The 22,549-nt window shown below is 35.6% G+C and overlaps 1 protein-coding gene across 2 annotated transcripts in view; it reads left to right on the top strand.

The window, feature by feature from the left end:
* LOC6035288 (leupaxin) overlaps nt 1–22,549 on the top strand; it is a 59,198-nt gene that overhangs the window by 16,408 nt on the left and 20,241 nt on the right. For both annotated transcript variants that reach the window (XM_038255083.1, XM_038255084.1), the window contains exons 2-6: nt 11,254–11,378; nt 12,632–12,866; nt 12,932–13,064; nt 13,127–13,236; nt 17,869–17,966. In XM_038255083.1, the coding sequence (XP_038111011.1) occupies nt 11,254–11,378; nt 12,632–12,866; nt 12,932–13,064; nt 13,127–13,236; nt 17,869–17,966 (701 nt within the window). The remainder of the gene's footprint in view (nt 1–11,253; nt 11,379–12,631; nt 12,867–12,931; nt 13,065–13,126; nt 13,237–17,868; nt 17,967–22,549) is intronic.

Below are 22,549 nucleotides of genomic sequence, written 5' to 3'. Positions count from 1 at the left end.
ATATAAAAGTAAAACAATTTTACTTTCTGCGTCATAATTGTTTACTGTTTTCATTGTTGATTGTTTTGATTTCAGATTTAACTGAATAACTAATAAATTCTTTCCAGGTTAGCTTTGTTTTGTTCTCTTTTTGTAAACACTGTTTTGTGGTTTACCCTTTGATCTTAATAATATATTTTGTAATCATTATCCTTCTGTTGAAATAAAATTTATGTTCAAAAATTTTCAATGTTGAACTCAAAACTGGCTTTGTTAATTTACTTTTAGATTTTATTGATCTCTCGATTTGCACCAAGCTCTTTAATCAAAGCTACAACAACTTAATCCCGCGCCCGGCATCAATCAGCTGCATCAATAAACAATCATCCGCAAATTGCTCTCTTTGAGCATGTCACGCAATTAGGCACGCGTTTCCCACTGTGAGTGATTTGCGTGTGCTCTATTTCCACTCTGACTGCACAGTAGAGTTTATAATTTTTAAATGTAAATTTTACTTTCATTATTGTGTGAAGTTACACGTAAAAAAAGGTAAATTTACACATGTTTGAGATAAAACTAAACATTTTCCTGACACAAAATTTTTATTCATTTTAAACTTTTAAAAACACCATAATTTTGTCTACTGTGAGGTGGCAGCCACTAATGGTAAATTATAGTTTGTTGGTGTTGTTGTTGTTATTAGTGTTTCCGAGTTTGTTGTTGCGACGCTAGCTCGACAGCGGCGACGACACGCGTTGTTTACATTTTCGCGGTTCAATTAGTTTGTTCAATCCACAGCTGCAGCCAACTGGTAGTGCCCAACCTTGAGAATTTGAGAATCTTGCAGGCGGGGAGATCCCGGTCATCAGAGTGAGATGTGGGGTGGAGTGGCTCCTTGAGGATTGTTCCTTTTATATTTACCTAAAATTAAAGTATTTTTTAATTTTATTTGTACATTGATTCCTTATGTAAAAATAAACAACTTTGCTTAAGTTTCTTCATACATGTTCCATCAAATTTGGAGGCTATCCGTTAAGGTGACAAGATTTTTTTTTTTTGGAAAATCGTAAGCCTCCTAACTTGATTCTTTAGGTAAAAATAAGTAACTGTGCCAATTTTGAGCCAAGGGACGCTTTTTATCGTTGAAGTTTTGTATGGAAAAAATCGAAAATAAATATGGGGAAAAGTAAAAATTCTAAATTCCGCCAAAAGATGGCGTTTCCTAAGTAAAATTTTATGACAAACAACTTTGTCGAAGACCGCAAAACGATCCGAGTTATTAACGATTTAAAAAAGACGTTTTTGTATGAAAAGTTTTTTTCACCCACTTCATCGATAAAAAGCGACTCTTAACCGTTAACCAATTTCGCTCATAATTTTCACAGTGACTTATTTTTCTCATTTTTTTCTCAAATCTACTTATTCATACGTTCCCTATACAAAAGAAGCCATTTTGTATCACTATTTTTTTCATACACATTTTCGATGTATGTGAATATTATAAAATGTGTATCTTGAGAAGGACTTTCTTGTCGATTTGGTGTCTTCAGTAATGTTGTTGGTTATAATTCGGACTAGAAAAAGTTATAAGCTGTACTGAAAAAAATCCCCGTTTTTTTTACTTCAGTTTTTTTCTCAAAACGTATTTTTCAATTTGCGTTTTTTATATGTTTTAAAAAACTACAGTGGACTCTCACGTTGTCGATATTGAAGGGACCGTCGAGAACGGGAGGTATCAAATTATAGAGCGAACAATCAAAGCATGCTACTTGATGGTACTGAAAAAAATATTGACATCGGGAGCAATATTGATCTCGAGAAGATTGACAGCCAGAGAGTCGACTGTACATCAAGATTTAAAAATTTGCATTCCATAATGACTCTGCACATTTATTTGTAAATGAGCATCGTTTTTAAATTATAGGTACTTTTACGGTCATCGACCAGAGCTAGAGCGTCCAATTTCCCGGGGTTACAAAATTCCCGGGAAACGGGAAATTTTTTAACAAATTTCCCGGGAAATTTGAAATTTAACGAAATTTATTCTGCAATTTTTAGTATTTTTTGTTGAGCAGAATTTGTTTATCCAAAGTGTTTGGATAGTGAAAATCTATGCTCCACAACAATAAAATTGTTTTTAAATTTGCCTCAGTGACCATAAAGTTGAAAGTGAAAAAATCATGCAAAAATATTGTGTTTCATGGCAAATAACTTATTCCAGAGCAAGTATTTTCAACATGTGAATAAATAGATTATCATTGAATTTGCCTTTAAAATGTTATTTCTAGCGTTATTCAACTTGAAACACTATTTCATGAAATCACAATTCAAAGTTTTAAAATGTTTGGAGCATGTTTTTAAAATATGGTTGCATTCTTTGGGTAAATTTCATATGATACAAAGTTGTTTTAAATCATTTTTCATGGTTTCAATTATGTTGTAATTTAAGTTAACGTCATGATTCGAATTCCCGGACGCTTCGAAACCCGGACACCTCATCTTGTTTTATCAATTATTTGGATATAGGTCCGCATTATGAATGTCAAAACTGTGTTATTTGATGAATTCTAATATCAACTTTCATTTAAAGTTTGTTTGAACGCTGTAGTTAATGTCAAAACAGTTTAATACAATAAAATTATAAGATTATCAAAAATGCGAAACATTTCACGTGAAATATTTCATAGGCGTCCGATGCACCTGGAAGGCAAATCAAAAATTTATGGTTTTGATTTCCTTAAACTCAAGCAAATTTTTATATAAAATATCGATTGTTTTAATGTTATCAGCTTATTTGAGACCTAAAGAATGCCATTCACTAACATTTCAGTCCAAATTTGTGCGATTCATTAGCAAAAACGAGTGTCCGGAATTCGAAGCAAAAGTGTCCGGATTTCGAATCAGCTTTTATCAGTGTCCGGGATTCGAAGCACAACAAGTCATTTTAATGTTCAAATTCTGATGAAAAATTGTTAAAAAAGACATATTTTGCAGGCATTTTCTTAAAACTGACTGTTAATACTACATCCTGATGATATTTCTTCATTTCCAACTTATTACATGTTTTTTTGTCAGCTATAACAAAAATGGTATGCTACTAAGTGTCCGGATTTCGAATCATGACGTTATATGGTTATATAACAAACAGTAATTTCTCGAATACTTTTAAACAAATTCTTATCGAACAACTCTTTTTGAATAATTTAATTATATCAATTCAATTTTCAACCAATAAACAAAAATGTCAAACAAATCTCAATTTTAATACTGGCTGGAAGAGGTGAATTATATAAATGATATAACTAAAAAACGTTAAAATAGGTTGTCGAAAATAAAATAGTTTATATTCAATCAATAATAGCGTAATTTTTGTTACCCAACATATAAGCAAACAATATTCCTAAATAATAAATAAATATTATCTGAATTAAACCTTGACATAAAATTTACAGAAAAGCTAATTAGTTCAATATGAATATGAAGATTGAAATGAATTAAATTCTCTCATAATTATTTTTTGTATAATTTCAAAACATTGATGCCAAAAAGGAAGGAAAATGTTTACTTCCGCTTGTATTTCGTGAATTCCCGGGAAATTTACAAATTTCCCGGGAAACGGGAAATATTTTTTCCGGGAAATCCAGGGAATTCCCGGGACGGGAAATTGGACGCTCCAACCAGAGCTTTTAAACCCAGATTTTTGTTACAGACGTTTTAGTATCTTCAAACCTACAGGAATAATCGATATATTTTTTTTATTTATACCCTTAACTGCTATTTTTATAAACTTTTGCAACAAAATTTGTCAATTTTTATAATCAAATTATTTCGTAAGTTTAAAAATTTTAGAAGAAAAAAAACAACTTCCTTGGTTGAAGTGAACCCTTAAAGCAGTTTTTTTTTTCGAAGAATTTTCAGCTTTGTATTTTTAAATTGCAAAATTTGATTTTTTGCAAATCCGATTTTACCTTTTTGGTCCAACGAATATGTTACATCAAAAAAAAAAAAAAAAAAAAAAACAAACAAACAAAGAAATGAAGGAATTCGAACAAAAAAAAAATAAATGCATTTTCCTGCGTTTGAAATCTTATTTAGTAAATTTGAGATCGATCAACAATATTTTTTGTGAAATTCCGTTGTACAGTACTGCATTTTTTTTGACAAAAAATATATTTCACCAATATTTTGATAAAACTAAACATTGCAAAGCATCTGGGCAAGTGTAAAATGCATTTTAAAACACTTCTTTCATTTAAATGTTAAAACCATGGCTTGTAATTTTAATATTTTTTTTATTTCTTTGCCCCCCCCCTCGAATTTGGCCAGAGTCAAGGGACATAAACTTCAAAAATTATTTGTTGTAACGGCCTTATATGATTTTGAGCAAATTTGAAAAAAAAAATACCGTTGATAAGAATTCATAGTTTCTTTCAAATGTTTTGGTTACATTTTCAAGATATTGAAATATTTTAGTAACTTTGCATTAATATGCACAATTGATATAGTTGATGCAGAAACTTGTTTATTGGAATTTTTAATTGTATGTTGAATTTAAATTAATCGTTTTTTTTAGTAACACGGAAACATTTTTTAAATGAAGGTAAAACCAGATATCAAGGATTTCTGAAATCTCAACCTTTGTAGCCGCAACAAAATTGGTGATCCATTTTTTTGCATTTTTCTTGAGCGAACCCAAAACTTTTCGAACAAAACCAAGGTCATTCTACTATCGACCACATGCTGTGGTTAAGTCGACGTCGTCGTGCTATCTTGTCGCACCCGCCATTTTGACGTTCCGAGAAAAACGCGTTTTAATGTTTGACCTTGAATATTCAAAAACGAGAGCACGCAATGTAAACAATAACAAACACGTTTTGTTTGGCTCACCATTCTGTGCATTGTCCCAAAGTTTGGTTGAAGTTGGTTGCTGGAGTCCTGAGTTATAATTACAAATGTTTACGATAGTCTAGCTTGTACGTGCGACAAACGCATCCTGACTTTCCTGGCCTGAAATCCTTTGGCCTTTTGTCGCACTTACATCAATTTTCAGGAGTGACAAGATAGCACGACAAGATTGAAACTACTTTCATATGTAAAGTGACAAAAATGCACGGAGTTTTTTCGGTTTTTGTTAAATATCTCAGGATTGAAATCGAATTTTGGGGATCTGTGAAGGTCAAAAGGTGAGGCATTGTGAGCTGCACAAAATGTCGTTCTTAACTCAATTTGGCCCAAAATGCACGTACGACAAGTTAGCACGACGGCGACGAAGTGTTGACGTTTTTATTTACTTTTAAATACAATTAAGTTGTTAGAAATAGTATTTTTCAAAGTTGAACTTAATCAAACCTTATTGAAAATTAGATTTAGACCACCCTAAACATTACTAGAAGATTCATCTCCCAACCTGACACGAGTATACTACGTTTGTGGACCACATCTCACAGACTAATAACCGTGTGTCCGCCGCCTGGCCGGACGATGAATTGTTCCCCCAAGCGGCACGGGAAGGTTAATTTTAGATCCGTTTCTAGCACATGTGTGTCGTACTACTGTGTTGGGCAGGTCTCGCTTACCTGTCTGAATAATCTATCGCGTTGGATTGCGAATTTTATTCGATATGATGATTTTTAAACATTTTATTGCAAGCTGTTAAATTTGTATTTGCATAAATGTCCCTGTTAAATTAAGATTGGGATTTGCTGAAATGTCCCCGAATTGATACCTTAACACCTTTTTTTACGACGAAACCTATCATAACCGCCTACCTACCGCTGAAACAGGACTTAGGTAGACGGTAATCCCAGCCAGTCTGTCTTCTGACAGCTTGCTGAGCAGTAGTTAAGGTGCTTAAGTTAACGACAATCGTCGCGTATTAATTTTTAAACGTTCAACCCAAATTCCCTGTCCCGCAAAAGAAACCGAACTTGTGTCATACACTTAAAGGAGCAATATTGCCACAACTGCCAAGGGAAGGCGTGCGCGCGTTAATTCCAACTAATTGCCTCGGGGTGAAACTCATTGAACTTTTGTTGTCGAAGAGGATGGTGGTGTCTGGCTGACATCACACTCTTTGGATGCAGCTTCGCGGTTGATGCAGAATCTTTGCAAGAATCTTAAAGGCTCAGAGTTCGTGATCGTGACCGTGACGGAAGGTGTCATGTTGCGCGCGATATTTATGCTGTCAAAGAGAAATGAAATGGTTACAATGTTGTATTTAGGGTAGTGCCATTAATTGTTGGATTTTTGTTATGGTGTTTTTTGTACAGTGATCAGTTGTTGAGAATCTTACCTTAGTGCAAATAAAGTGATAAATTGCTATCGTGCTGGGATGATTTGTTGACGTCTCGTCGTGGTAAAAGGCTTTCCTTGTAAGCATTTTCTTCGAGAATTCAGGAAAGGATCTCGTAGAGGAGGCAAACATGGCCAAGGCGGCATCGTTGAAGACAGGCCACACGGAACCTTTCGAGGACTATCTAAGTGAGTTAACCCTGCATTCAATATTTTAGGTTTGTTTTATGTGTTTTGTCAATGTTTTTAATAACATGTAATTTACAAGGGGGAAATATTTGGTCGTGTTTATGAGGCCTTTATGTTATTAGAATGAAATAATCAAACAACATAGATAAATGCATATTACAACAAAAAAAAAAAAATTGCAGCAGAGGGTTAACATTAGTTATGCCGGTTGGGTCTTGTAAAATTCATCAGCAAAATTTTTTAATGTCATCCCTCTGATGGCGCCAAAAAGGCGCCCGCTCGCGAAACGTGTCACACAATGAAAATATGGGAACCGTAAATGAGTCATGTGTTATTTTCTCGCGTAAAAAGTGATATTTCAATTGATGTGGTGACAGTGTTTTATGTTGATTTGATGAAACGAGATCTTTCCCTCTCTTTGTTCAAAGTGGGTTAGGAGCACGTGGGAGGCGAACGTGATTTGTGGTTCGTAGCTGTAAAGATGTCACGTTTGATGTTGTTTCGGATGTTATTATTAGAAAACAGTAATTTGTATTCAGAGCGCAACTTGAGCTAAAACGCTAAATTTTGCCAAATTCTGCGAATAAAAAATGCAATCCGATATCCATTTATTTGCAATCTAGATGCAGATCACGACATAGACTTTGTTTTTATTATTTTATTTTTTCATTTTGCTTAGATAGAGGTTGAAACCTATTCCAAAGACTGATGGTATGACAAAAAAAGTTACCATTAAACATTCAATCCACTTTGAAGTTACTCGAACTGCAAACACGAGCAGTACTCTACAAAAGTACTCAAATTAATCAACTTAACCCTTCATACTAGACAAATCTCCCTCCCCACTCGAGCGGCTAATCTCTGTGAGGCATATCGTCTTTCGCGCACTGGCGGGAAACCGCACTTTGGCATTGAGCTGTCGATGTTTGTCTCGTTCGCGTCGTCATCAATCGTTGTCACAGGCAGGCAAAACTCAGAACGTCACCGACGTTACCGACCTCCTAAAGCGAGCAAAACCGATTGATTGGGACGGCGTTAGAACGCGACTTGTACTTGTACTCGCTAGATAAACGGTACCACTGGCAATGTAATGAACCGTGATTGGTAGTTGTTTGCTGTCGAGGAGTTTATGTGGATCGGAACTGTTGAAAAGAGTTGATTTGGAAACATATGGTGGAAACAATCTTTAACATGTTAGTTTTGTTTATATTTCATTTTTGCTTTAAAAGTTTGTTTTTTTCTCTGACATGAGACTTTTATAGTGAGTTTTTTTAAAGTTTAAATAAATTTGAGTTCAACACATTATTCAAGTCATATACTGCCCAAATTCGCATAAATGTCCCATATGAGCAATTCTCTACGAAATCGGTCTTTTTTCTTCAATTTTAATTTTTGTATTTTTTAATCCGACTGAAACTTTTTTGGATCCTTCGGTATGCCCAAAGAAGCCATTTTGCATCATTAGTTTGTCCATATAATTTTCCATACAACTTTGGCGGCTGTCCATACAAAAATGATGTATGAAAATTCAAAAATCTGTATCTTTTGAAGGAATTTTTTGATCGATTTGGTGTCTTCGGCAAAGTTGCAGGTATGGATACGGACTACACTGGAAAAAAAATAATACGCGGTTAAAAAAATTGGTGATTTTTTTATTTAACTTTTTATCACTAAAATTTGATTTACAAAAAAAACACTTTTTTTATTTTTTTTAATTTTTTGATATGTTTTAGAGGACATCAAATGCCAACTTTTCAGAAATTTCCAGGTTGTGCAAAAAATCATTGGCCGAGTTATAAATGTTTTAATCAATACTGATTTTTTTCTAAAAATCGAAATTTTGGTCGCAAAAATTTTTCAACTTCATTTTTCGATGTAAAATCAAATTTGCAATCAAAAAGTACTTTACTGAAATTTTGATAAAGTGCACCATTTTCAAGTTCAATCCATATTTAAGTGACTTTTTTGGAAATAGTCGAAGTTTTTCATTTTTTTAAATTAGTGCACATGTTTGCCCACATTTGACAAAAATAATTTTGAAAAGCTGAAAAAATTCTCTATATTTTGCTTCTTCGGACTGTTGATACGACCTTTAGTTGCTGAGATATTGCAATGCAAAGGTTTAAAAACAGGAAAATTGATGTTTTTTAAGTCTTACCCAAATAGCCCACCATTTTTCAATGTCGATATCTCAGCAACTAATGGTCCGATTTTCAATGTTAAAATATCAAATATTTGTGAAATTTTCCGATCTTTTCGAAAAAATATTTTCAAAATTTTCAAATCAAGACAAACATTTTAAAAGGGCGTAATATTGAATGTTTGGCCCTTTTGAAAAGTAATCTTTGCATTGCAATATCTCAGCAACTAAAGGTCGTATCAACAAAGTCCGAATAAGCAAAATATAGAGAATTTTCTCAGCTTTTCAAAAATATGTTTGTCAATAATGTGGGCAAACATGTGCACTAATTTAAAAAAAAAATGAAAAACTTCGACTATTTTCAAAAAAGTCACTTAAATATGGATTTAACTTGAAAATGGTGCACTTTATCAAAATTTCAGTAAAGTACTTTTTGATTGCAAATTTAATTTTACATCGAAAAATGAAGTTGAAAATTTTTTGCGACCATAATTTCGATTTTGAGAAAAAATCAGTATTGATTTAAAAATTCATAACTCGGCCAATGATTTTTTGCACAACCTGGAAATTTCTGAAAAGTTGGCATTTGATGTCCTCTAAAAAATATCAAAAAATAAAAAAAATAAAAATAGTGTTTTTTAGCAAATCAAGTTTTAGTGATAAAAAGTTAAATAAAAAAATCATCAATTTTTTTTTACAGTGTATTATTTTTTTTCCAGTATAGTCCGTATCCATACCTACAACTTTGCCGAAGACACCAAATCGATCAAAAAATTCCTTCAAAAGATACAGATTTTTGAATTTTCATACATCATTTTTGTATGGACAGCTGCCAAATTTGTATGGAAAATTATATGGACAAACTAATGACGCAAAATGGCTTCTTTAGGCATACCGAAGACACCAAAAAAGTCGTATTAAAAACTACAAAAAAATGAATGACCGAAATCCTAGAGAACTGCTCATATGCAAAAACAGCAAGCTGAGAAAAATGCATTTCTGGAGTTTTTTTTTTTTTTGAAAAGGTCCTATAAACCAAATTTTCATTTTTGCTTTTTGGGTGTTTTTGAATGCCCCTGACTCAAGGCGGTTCTTAAAACTCCCAAAAAGCAAAAAAAAAAAAAAAATTTGGTTTATAGGTCCTTTTAAAAAAAACTCCAGATTTGAAGTTTGTCCCATACATAAAGCTACGTGTTTTAAGTTTTCGCGATAAACTGGATTTCCTCCTGATTTCTAGAACAAAGTTCTGGATGTTATGGGCTCTTTTGAGAGCACACGATTTTGAACCAAACTGCATCAAAAACTCTAAATTGTTGAAAATGCATATGGGACATTTATGCGATCAGGTGCAGTATAGCTCATGTCAAACTACCAGGTTTTTGATTTGGTAGAAGATACTTAGATATTTTTTAATTCGATACGTTTAACTTTTTTTTTTAGAGAAAGAAATCTACTTTTTTGAAAAGCAGATTATGATTTTTTGCGAACTTATATCTGGAGTTTTTTTTGAAAAGGTCCTATAAACCAAATTTTCAATTTTTGCTTTTTGGGTGTTTTTAGAACCGCCATGAGGCAGGGGTATTCAAAAACACCCAAAAAGCAAAAAATAAAAATTTGGTTTATAGGACCTTTAAAAAAAAAAAAACTCCAGATTTGATAAATGTTTAAAATGCAAAAATATGCTAAGTGTGCTATCTTGTTCTAAGCTTGCTGGTTTTCCTATCTAACGAAAAAACGAAGTTGACTTTATAGCTGTCGGCCACCATTACTAGTACCAACCACTAGTGTCTTCCTTTTATCTACAAAGACTTCGGTTTTCCTATCTAGTTAGCATAAGAAAGCACAGAAGCGTCGAAATCGTGAAAAACTTATCACTCATTCTTTTTTATTCATTTCAATGCAATTTTAATGTGCAAATCTGGAGTTTTTTTTGAAAAGGTCCAGTAAACCAAATTTTCGGTTTTTGCTTTCCGGGTGTTTTTAGTACCCCTGACTCAAGGCGGTTTCAAAAACAACCAAAAAGCAAAATCTGAAAATTTGGTTTATTGGACCTCTTCAAAAAAAAAAAATAAAATAAAAGGAAAGAAAGAAAACTCCAGAAAGGAAAAGGCTTGAATTAATAATTTGGAAACAAAGCCCTTTCGTGATCTTTGTTCAATTCAATCATTCTAAACCTCCATCGACCAACGGTACTCATCTGATTCATCGTCACCACCCGTCGCTGGCGCTGGAAAAACGTGTGCGCGCTCTATATGGGAGAGTGTGTCGCTTTGGGTTTAGTCTTTTTGCAACGATAAACGCGGCATTACCAGTTTCGGAGCAGCAGCAGCAGAGGCTTGCAAAACGTTTGCAAATATTTGGAAAACCTGAGATTTGCTTGTTTTGGGATTCGTCCAAATAGGGTTTAATTATTCCAAGTTATGTCAGAAGCTGAGGTTATCACGTACGAAAGTGTCGAGGAAAATTGTCAAGATTTTCTAGGTAGTTTGGCAAAATTCGAAGAACTCATCGAGCGATGACGTTCGCTGGAAACGATTTGTCACCGCGCAATTCTTCGCGTTTGGACTGATAAGCCAACGCGGTGTAATCGGTAACCTTAAGCACTAGTCAGTTTACTAACCTCAACACCGTTTCGTTTGCGTTCTCTCTTTTAGATGCTCTACTCGCTGACCTGCAAAACACGGTGCCGGGGCAGCATCAACACGTTGGCGGTGGTGGCTCGTCGGTTCCTGGCTATGGCAGCCTGAACGGCGTTCGGAACAAACAGACTTCGAGTCCGGTAAGTTGATGTACTTTGGTGGGGCAAGAACCATTCCATCAAAGCTTAAACTGACGACATCTTCGCTACGGGATGCTGTTTCATCACCAATTCCACGTAGACCACATTCTTCTAACCACGGTATCTCTCCCGTGGCGTTGAATGTTTACAAACATTTTTGCCGCACGGAAAGTGCTTCCTAGCCTGGCAGGGCTAAACTTTTACGAGGTGACAGTGAAATCTGCGTTGATTGCAAAATCACACCCGACTCTTCGAAGACGCCGGACGACCCTTCTTCGCTATCTCCGTATCGCGCCGAAATGCGTTTTAAAGTGGCCGTAAAGAAGCCGTTAATCGCTTCCGATGACACGTTTACGGCCAGATTTCTTGGTGCAGACTTCAGTGACTTCTTTAAATCGCAAAAAAGAGTGTGGTTTGTACTCTTCACTACCAAAGGATACTTTGTGTAACAGGATGACTCACCGAGTGTCGCATGGCGGTTGACCAATTTCCGCCCGTTGACGGACGGGGACTCTGTGTTGACCATGAATCAATGTTTGGCTTCGGACGTAATTTGGCGTGCAACGTGCGCGTTGATGTTTGTCTACCTGCAGGCGCCGACCTCGTCTGTTTGGGATCGATCCAACTCTTTGATGATTTTATTACGTTTGGTGACTTGGACAGAGAGAGTTTTTCTAAAATTAGGTCAGAAGACGACGACGCGCTCAGGTGTTGGCCAACTTAGTAACGTAAGACTCTGCTAGTACGACATTTTTTAATTGGAGCACCTAAGTTTAAGCATTTCAAAGCTATTTAAATTTGTTTTCCTGTTTTGTGTTTATTATTTTTAAATATAATTTTGCTTTTTAGTTTTTACTTACCGTAGTCGTTTGACAGGAACCTTTGTCAAAATATGGTATTTTAAAAAAATAAGCATTAAAGTGCTAGGCGTTTTTATACGCGAGTAATTCCCAAGTGCGCCAAATTGCAGCAATTGCACATTTGCCATCCTGCTCGGAATCGTGCTATTTCTGCTGACTGAGGCTGACCAGATGCAACACTTAATTATCAATTTGAATCGGAAAATCTTCAAACCAAGGCTTTCGCTTTGCTGTTTTGCATTAGAATAATGTTTATTTTGGTATGATTTGCGTTTTGAACAGGTGTTTGGTATCAAAACCCAATAATGTAAATATTTGCGAAACTGCCCTAGAATTCCATACAAAACACAAATAATCCCATTACTCATCAAATCTCTCCTGGTTTAATTACAGCAAGCAGCCTACCAGACGTCCTCGACAAAAACCATCACAGAGACACGTGGCGCGAACGGGTACGGCAATGGTTCCCTTCCGCGGTCCACCACGCCCCATCACAACAACTCGCTGCCCCGGTCCAGCACACCGCAGCAGCAGAAACTGCCCGGATCCGCCTCCGGAAACCTGTCCGAGCTGGACTCGCTGCTGCAGGACTTGAGCAGCGCTCGCTACGGAAATATCGCGGAGAAGCGTGAGTTCCTCAGCCTTGGTCTTAAATTTAACGATTCTTATAAAAGTTTCTACTTTTCAATGTAGATCCTCCCAACAATGGAACCACTAGTCCCTCGCCATATGCCATCAACGACTCCATCAAGCGGCCCTCGGTCGATAGTCTGCTGGACGAGCTGAGCAATGCCAACCAGAATCCGATCTATGCGGTTCCTTATGGGTATAAAATATCGGTGATTTTTTTTGCCACAAAAATTTTCTAATGTTGTTTTATCGTTTTAGCAATCAATCGCCCAACCCGACTCAACCTGGTCGACAGGTTACGATTACCGTGCGGGAAACGACCACGGAAAAACTGACCGGAACGCCGAGTGCCAACTATCAGAACCAGAGTAAGTACTGACTATGCAACATCTCGCGAAAAAAAAATCGTTGTACATTTATCAGCATATTGGATTGATTGATATTAATGGTTTTTTTTTACTTGGAATTGAAATAAAAAAATATAAAAATTAAACTACAGGCCATGGTATTTATATTCGAATGTAAAAAGCGTTTTTAACTGCATTTTACACCTTTCCAGTTGTTTTGCATTCATTGGCTTTCAAAATATTTTAGCACTGGCGAATTTTGTTTTTCGCCTAGATAAAAAACTTTTTGCGGCGCTGTACAACGGAATTTCACAAAAAATCCAAATATTCTTGATTGATCCCAGACATGCTATATTTGATTTTAAATGTAGGAAAATGCATTTCCAATTGTTTTCAGTTGATTGGACTTCTACTTTCTTAAAAAAAATGTTTTTTTATCCCTCGATTTTCCGTCCGACTTGGAAGGGGGTGGGGGAGCGGCCCCAAAAAAATATTATTAACTTTTGGGCGAAAAAATTGCAGCAAAGACATGATTTTTTGAATATTTTATTTCTATTTTCTTTAATAACAAATCGAATATGCAACCATAAACAACTACTTTTTTGAAAAATTGCACAAATTCCGGGTTAGGGATACAAAAAGTTCTCATTTGATTTTTTTAATCCTTTTATATAGAATGTTATGATCTAGCGAGGGACAGAATTGAGACGGCTAAAAAAGAGGCGTGCCAATGTGGGAATGGAAAGATTTTTTTTGATTGTAGATGGTATTGTTTTGATTCGCAGCATATTGAACAAACTGCTGTTGACTTACCTGGACCATCACACATTTCTCTTTCATCCTTTCTCATCTACCAGCTATTTTCTGTTTTTTGATGTTCTAATACGACTTTTGTTTACTACCCAACATTTGCTTCTGATTTTATTTTATCAACTATTGTGTCAACTATCTCTCAAGTCTTTTCCACTCTGTTTCAGAAAATTTTACTGCTGTAACATTCTGTGTGATTTCCATATTTAATTTATTTAGTTATGTATTTACAAAAAAATAAATATCCGCCAATTAATTTATGCTACTTATAATTTATAATACAAAAAAAATTATCTGCCATATAATTTGTTTTTAAACTAATCTAAGCTTATCGATTATCATTTTCCTTCACCATATATATTTGCAATAGTTACTGTCTGTTTCTAAAGCCATAACATAACATTAAGCTTATACTTTTATTCTTTAACCTACAATCAAAAATTTATGCTACTATCGATTTTTGGGTCTCGTGGCGCAGGGGTAGCGGCTTCGGCTGCCGATCCCGATGATGCTATGAGACGCGGGTTCGATTCCCGCCTTATCCACTGAGCTTCTATCGGATGGTGAAGTAAAACGTCGGTCCCGGTTTCTCCTGTCTCGTCAGAGGCGCTGGAGCAGAAATCCCACGTTAGAGGAAGGCCATGCCCCGGGGGGCGTAGTGCCAATAGTTTCGTTTCGTTTTAATTGGTTTTCAAACTTCAACTTTGTTTGAAAATTTCTACCATACATTTTAAAAAATCAACGTTTGTTTCAAAGTTTATCTTGATTCTAAAATTTCGAAATTATTTAAAGAAAATAGCCTAACATTTCAGAAAAATATTTTTTTTAACATTTAAAATCGAGCCAACAGTTGTTTCCAAGACATCGCGAGTTGCAAAATGAGGGTTACTTAGTTGACACTGAGAAAACGCACTTTTCACAAAATTTCAAATGTCAGAATCTGCATCTCAGCAACCAGCAAGTCTGATCAATAAAGTAAAAAAAGTAAAATTGTAGGAACTTATTGAAATATTTTTTCCCAGCCAAAAAAAAATTGCTACAATGTTCCAACAGTTATTCCTAAAGATGAAGGAGTGATTATAGATCAAAATTTTCAGCAATATATTTTTTGAATTGAACTTTTACACACCAATTGAGAACCCCAATGTATTTTTAATGTTATAACTAGGGTTAGTGAAATTTCACGATTTCGCGAAATGAATGATCCATATATATTTTCAAGCACATTTCGCTGCGATTAGATAAGTTTTTATGGTTAACGCAAACTGGTTCTAGATAAAATCTGAAAACACTATATTAGATTTCACCCTGGGCGAAAATTGGATCTCATGATTTTTGATGACCCCAGAAATCACCCACTTTATTTTATTGAAATAACCTTTAGTAAACATTTAAAACAGGTAAATCATTAGATTTTCATGAAATTCAGACATTCAGTGAAGCTATGAACTATTCATATACATTACTTTCGGACAAAATGATTTGTTTTCCCTCATTAACATTATTACCCGCTGTAGTCGAAATTGACAAAAATATGGCGGCTGCAATAAGGCTTATTTTGAAATGCTTATAAAAACTTAATAAACAATAGTTCATAGTTCACTAGGAAAGTTTCAATAAGAGCTAGAAATGAATTAATTTTTAAACCTACACAATAAATTCAACCAAAAAATGGTGTTATGTATTTAGCTAAATACAGATTAATTCCAGTAGGTGGGCGAAAACTGGGTCCTCTACCCTATCAAATTCTAAACAATTTTAGGAACTAAGATCATCACTAATTTTGGAAAAACTTTCCACTTGTTTTGCGTACCTGGGCTTAACAAGGGTGGGTGCCGGGGTCAGAAATGTTTAAATTAGGAATTTAGCCTAGATCTTGGATTTCAGCGGGTAGCCCTGAGTAAGCCCGGATTTGGACCACCCCAATGCCCATTTTGTATGAACAGCCCACACAAATGTATGAAAAATGTAAGATACAAACTTGTTTTGAAATTGGAATAGACAAAGTTTCATTCAAAAAAAAAAAATCAAAATTAAGGATCTCGAAAAAATTGCGATTTTTTCGGAATAACCTACTCTAATTATGAAGAAACAATTAAATTGAGGTTTTTTAAGTGTCATCAATTTTAAAATGGCGACATTTCTAACAAACTGTCTGATTCTTATGTCCAAAGATGAATCATTCGTTAAATTGTTTGAAAAAATCATATGATTTTTTTTAATTCAAGAAAAACATTGCAAAATGGTCGAAAATTCAATGTTTTGAGTGTTATAAAAATGTTTGAAAAAAGTAGTATGTACAGATTACAATGGTATAGATCTATTATTACATAAAGGCTCATTTTAGCAAAACTAAATATAGCAGTTCACACAAGGTTTAACCATAAATCGATTTTAGCTTCAAATTAAGGTTCATAAACATTAGGGTGTTTCATCCAAAACCAAAAGTTCTCAGAATCAGGCAAACCGAGGTTCCCCTAGTAGAGGATACCCATAGGGACTCTCATGCCAAATATCAGCCCATTTGGTTGAGAATTGGCCTGTCACCAGCGGTTTAAAGTTTACATGGAAATTACTATGGGATTTTTGTGCTTTTCGTTCAATCGTTCCTACAGGTCTGGGGACAACATGGATTCTCTCGGAATAAAGACAGGTGTGTAGGGGATGGTCCAATGAACAAATTCCAGAAGGAATTAGGGTTGTCCATTCTGTCCCCAAGGTGCGCATTGGATCGACGTCCGGTGTCTCCAAAACCAACGATTCATCCTTCAAAAGCATCGCATTTCCTTAGTATGCTATGACGGCTAGGTGGAAACCGCGACGCCCCATATGAGACGGTGAACACGTGGAGAGGCATCGATTGCATTATTAACACAAAATCATCATTTCACTTTATTTAGAATAGTTGAAATTCTTTCAGGAACATCAATAATTATAATTTTAGTACTTTAAAGAATGTTTCTAAGCCAAAACTCGAGTAGATGCTCTGCCACGTGTTCACCGTCTGACAAGGAGCGTCGTAATTTTCTCCTAGCCGTCATAGCATACTAAGGACAATGCGTACATTTGAAGGGTGAATCGATGATTCTGGAGACACCGGACGTCGATCCAATGCGCACCTTGGGGACAGAATGGACAACCCTAATTCCTTCTGGAATGTGTTCATTGGACCATCCCCTACACACCTGTCTTTATTCCGAGTGAATCCATGTTGTCCCCAGACCTGTAGGAACGATTGAACGAAAAGCATAAAAATCCCATAGTAATTTCCATGTAAACTTTAAACCGCTGGGGACAGGCCAATTCTCAACCAAATGGGCCGATATTTGGCATGAGAGTCCCTATGGGTATCCTCTACTAGGGGAACCTCGGTTTGCCTGATTCTGAGAACTTTTTTGTTTGGCTGAAACACCCTAATAAACATATGAAAGACAATACCTTATAGGTCCTTTAAAAAAACTCTTGATTAGTTAGTTAAACTAGTTCTGCAGAAAACATCTATATAAAATGTTGTAGATGTTTTAGAAAAAAAAAGTTTGTTTAATTTTATTTTTTATGTTTTTTCAAAGTCCAGAATTAAAAAACCATCGGTTTTCATTAGTACCGATGTCAGCTTTGCACAGAAATGAGGAGTAAACTTGTGAGTGCGCCCGATACTTATGCAAGCAGAAACACATCGAATGGTGCTTGTATCACACGGTTTAAGTGGACTGTTTTTTAAATGAACATGGTTGAACAAATTTCAAATATTTCTTTTCAAGAAATTAAAAAATAATCTAAGTATATTGAAATTACTGTGCAAAATTATTGATTCAAAATAAACTTATTCTCTTCTCGTTCCAGTGTACCAACAGCAGCTCGCCCAGAACGAGCAGGGCAACTACACGTCGTCCGCCACCAAGGAGCTGGACGATCTGATGGCATCACTGTCCGATTTCAAGGTAAGCCCTGCGGAAGAAGAAACCGAGCATGAATGAAACAACGAAAAAAAAAACAAAATCCCACGCAACCTTGAAGCAGATGATTTCCGCCGATGCTCGAAATCACCAAATCTGGTGCCGACCAGTTGGGTGTGTAGCGTGGAATTAAAAATACTCTGGATTACAAAATTGTCAGGCAACGCGGCGTCATCGTTTTTGGTGGGAAATTATTAAATTTAGAACGCTGTTTTTTTGGATGTGTGTGGTTGATCTGTGCAGAAAACTTTCCCCGGTTCTGCCGACGGAAGTCTGGCTTGGAGGAGTGTACTATGTAGTGTGCACACGGACCGGTCGATTTTGTGATTGATTTTTGTTTTTATTTTGGGAAATTAAAAGTCGATCTTGTTATGCGGGGTGGGGGAAATGGAGGAATTTAAGTTAATGAAAATTTGAGTGACGGTCGTTTCGCCGTCCAGTGGCGATGATCTGATTGTTGCAAAAAGTCATGAACTCCATTTATTAGTATTTCGCGCCATACTTTGAACGATTTCGATTTTCGGAAGAAAAGAAAACAGCATCATTTACGACTGACGAGAAAGGAGGTTATTTTTAGCATTTCCCCTAGCGAGGCCAAAGAAAACGTTGTTCCAGCCAACACAAATCCGTATTAATTCGGCGTTTGGCGCACGGTGGTTTATTATTTAATGTAATCTTTCTGGCCATAAATTGCTAGGTTGTCTAAATTCAAGAGCACCATCATTGGCAGCGCATGGTCGTCTCCCCCCGTGGGCGTACTTTAAATCACTTTTTCTTAGCACGGAGCTGGTGGAAATTGCATTTTCCGATCCAAGCACGCGAAATCGCTGTGGTGCAAGGTGCAATCTGCGCTTACTTTGTGGGATGCCGACGGCCACGTTGACAGGTACTTGCCCTCCATAGGGAAATGGTCCAAATATCTTATTCCGAAGCGCGACTGCTGTGGCCACCGGGAGGTTGACAGGAGTAAACTCAATCATCAAACGTGCCGGGAATCGCTACAAAAAATGAAAAGAAGTGCAAATTGCAGCGACGTTTGATATTTAACCCACAAATGTCGGCCTGTGGACAAGTATGAAGATGTGTGTGTGTGTGTCCATATGCAGCCAAAAATTAATGGCTTTTATACAACAAGTCGTGAAATTAGTGCCAAAAACCATTTATAACGACGCCAGCTAGTGGTGAACGGGTTTGGCCTGAGAGATGAAGGGTCTGCCCATTTGAGTAGTGAAATGTGATGGTTTGGTAATTTAAAATTTAGCGTTTACAAGTTCATTGTAGCGTGACTGGCGTAATGGATTAATACATTCGATTGCAGTTGTTCAAACAAAATTGACCGTTCTTTAATTTGCTCTTTTACATTTTCTTTTATGGCATATTTTTGAACTAATTACAAGACATTTTCAACATATTTTTTTAAGGCTATGAAGGAAGCCACCCCTGAAAAAAGGTTCTTGAAATGCTGAAAAAATTCTATAGTGAAATGTTTCAATACAAATAATTTCAAAGCCATTTACAAAGTAATGCTTGATTTTACAATTTTGAAGTTATTATTATTCAAAAGACCAGTATTTGAGTATTTAGACTTTGAAACCTTCAACATTTTCAAAAAAAATTCTTACTGAAAGCATTGAAAATTTAACTTATTAAAAAAATGAGTTATTGTCCATTATTCGCGATAAAATGAACGCCGATAGAATTATCGAAACAAAGATAATGATGACGACGCAGTATAGATCCACTGTCATTTTTGTTTTATACCTTGTTTTTAAAGAAAAACATTGGCCCTTGAAATTCACAAATTCGGAACATGTTTTTCTTACGGATTTAAACAAACTTAAGTTCTCTCCAGGATTTTTTTCACAAAATAATGACTTCATACACTAAAACCAATGAAACTCAAGTTTAGTTATGTTTTTTGAATGGTCTGATATATTTTTTTAATATCAGTAAAATTGAAGTACCGTCAGTGGGGGTGACTATGGGTCAAAAAACGATACACCTCTCGTATTTTCTTAATAACAAAAACAATTTAAATAACATCGAAAATCTTTCAACGTAGATTTGTTCTTAGATACTTAACTAACATTTTCCCAAAATATGGTGGATTTTGATGAACACTACCTCAAATGCCAATTGTTTGAAAATTGACCCAATCTCACCTCTTAGAGGGGGTGACATTGGGTCAAATGAAACTAAAATGATGCTCAAAAAAAAAAAATTTTTTTTCGTCAAGCTTATGTAGACTACTTACAATTTTTCTTACATACTAGATATTATTTCTATTGTACAGATTTTTTCGTAGTTCCGGTTTAGACATGTCGAAATGTATGTACTGTGAATTTTCATTATAAAAGCGCATCATTTGATTTAATAGAGATTTTTTTAAATAATTTGTCGTGTATGCAGTTATTCTAAAAAGTGGGGAATGTCTAAGAGTACGGCTTGGTTCATGAATACTATTGCGTATTTCTGAAAATAATGCTGCTGACTGTATGCGTTGAGAAATAATGTCGTACAACGATATGGTAAAAACAATTCATCCAACAGTGTTTCTTGTTCGAGGGAATCGTATTGACACGCTACAATGTTTGAAGTGGAGATTTTCAAACATTTGGGTAGTTTTCGAGCTATTCTAACAAAAATATTAGAAAAATGATTTTTCGAGAGGTAATTTTTGGCCAAAAACGTACCCCAACTTTAGACAGCTGCCAAAATAACAGGATTTGTCCTATGAACGAGATTTTTCTGCGAAGTCATCTTAAAATGTCCCCTACACAATCCTTTGAACAGAATTCATTTTCATTGAGAAGAACCTGAGAAATGGTAATATCCGTAAAAAATCACTTTGACCCAATCTCACCCCCAGACCCAATGTCACCCCCACTGACGGTAGTCCACAATCGAGGAAAAAATCGTGGCTTCATAAATGAACTCAAATCACTCTAAGTTCATTTTGTGAGTGACTTTAACATTTTGGCCTAGTTTGACAGCTACATTGTCCCCAGTTTTCTGTGGGAGAGAAAAGGAGGCGAATACTTCATGAAAATCATACCTGTCAAAATTCCTAGCCTCAAAATTTTGTCGCGAGTTGCTTTTCTCCTCTATTGTGGGAGGCACACTAAAAAACCCACAATTATGGAACAGGCAATTTTTAGGCAGTGGTTTGCTGCTCTGGATAAAATAGTCTTGAAATGCAGTTTCTTGTTTGAAAAGAACTACTTTTGCTAGCGAAATAACAAGAGAATGTCCAAATAAATGTCCTAAAAATAGCAGGGCCGATAGAAAAGTCGTATTTGGTATCTTACTGACAAATTACCACAAACGTGTTCCGAGTTTGTGGGTGTACCGAATATGTGGGATGACTGTACTCATTTTGTATGACCAACCCGCAAAAATATATGGAGGCTTGTATGGAAAAATTATTTTTTTTTTTATTTGTTCAAATTTCTTTTCCATGTACATTCATTCAGTTAAAATATTATTGAGTGTCCAATCACAAACGATGACTTTTCACCTCAATTTTAAATACTAGCAACTTTCATTTATTCATGAAATATTGTAGCTTTCGCTATTCAGTGATTTCAAATGTAGGAAGTCCTACATGTACAAAAGGGAAAAATTAATGATGAATAATTGCTTCTTTCGACATAGGGAAAGTAGGAATAAATATTCAACCGAATCAAAAAATATCTTCAAAGAAAAGTTGATTTGCGAAGTCGTTGACTACTCTGCTTCTAATTTTATTCACTATGTCTTTGGAAAATTTCGATGCTTTTTATTAAATTTTATGTTTACAAAACTAAGCTTTAGGTGAGATTTTGAAGAACTAATTTTCTCCAAATCAGTCTTGACCTTTACCTTCATGGTGCTCCGAGGATCCACTAACGCGTGTGTATTATTTTTAAACTGCCAATGTCACGCTCGACGTTGTATATTTTGTTCCAACAAGAGCGTCATTTGAAAATCAAAAGGTTAGTAAAGAAGGGTAGGGTAGTGGGTGACGGTCATGTACGCGGGTTAGAGCGGCAATATTTTCTCAGATGGGGTGCTGTGGCACCCTTGGAGTGATCGAATATGTCCGCTAGACGCCGCGAAACAACCCCAGCGGAACTAATTTGTGTTGATACTCCTTCGGGCTTATGGGGGGGAACATCTAAAGATACACATCGGGACCGCGATCAGCCAGTAAACATTTTCGTCACGTTTGTTTTGCGTACGTGGCGACAAACTTTAATTGAAATGATGCCCATTTATCATCCGCAATGGGTGGTGGACAGTCTTGTGACGGACCGTGCAATCCCGCAAGGTGTAATATTTTAATGTAGGTATTAGAAGTTGGCTGGCGAGAAAATTAGTGTCATTTCACTCAAAATATGAGCCAGGTAGGTTGGAAGTCAAAGAGGATAAACAAATGAGGCGAGACATTCAAGATCGATTTGGTACGCTAAATTCGAGAAATTAAATTTCCTAAAAATCAAGCATCTTCTAAAAATATTTATTTCAACTGCAATCTAAAATAGCTCTACCCCGTCACGTGTACTAGAGTAGTCAATTGACCACCCAAC

This window comes from Culex quinquefasciatus, chromosome 2, assembly GCF_015732765.1.
Source record: "Culex quinquefasciatus strain JHB chromosome 2, VPISU_Cqui_1.0_pri_paternal, whole genome shotgun sequence".
NCBI lineage: Eukaryota > Metazoa > Arthropoda > Insecta > Diptera > Culicidae > Culex > Culex quinquefasciatus.
Note: the sequence above shows the minus strand (reverse complement) of the source record. Positions and strands in the feature narration are given on the sequence as shown.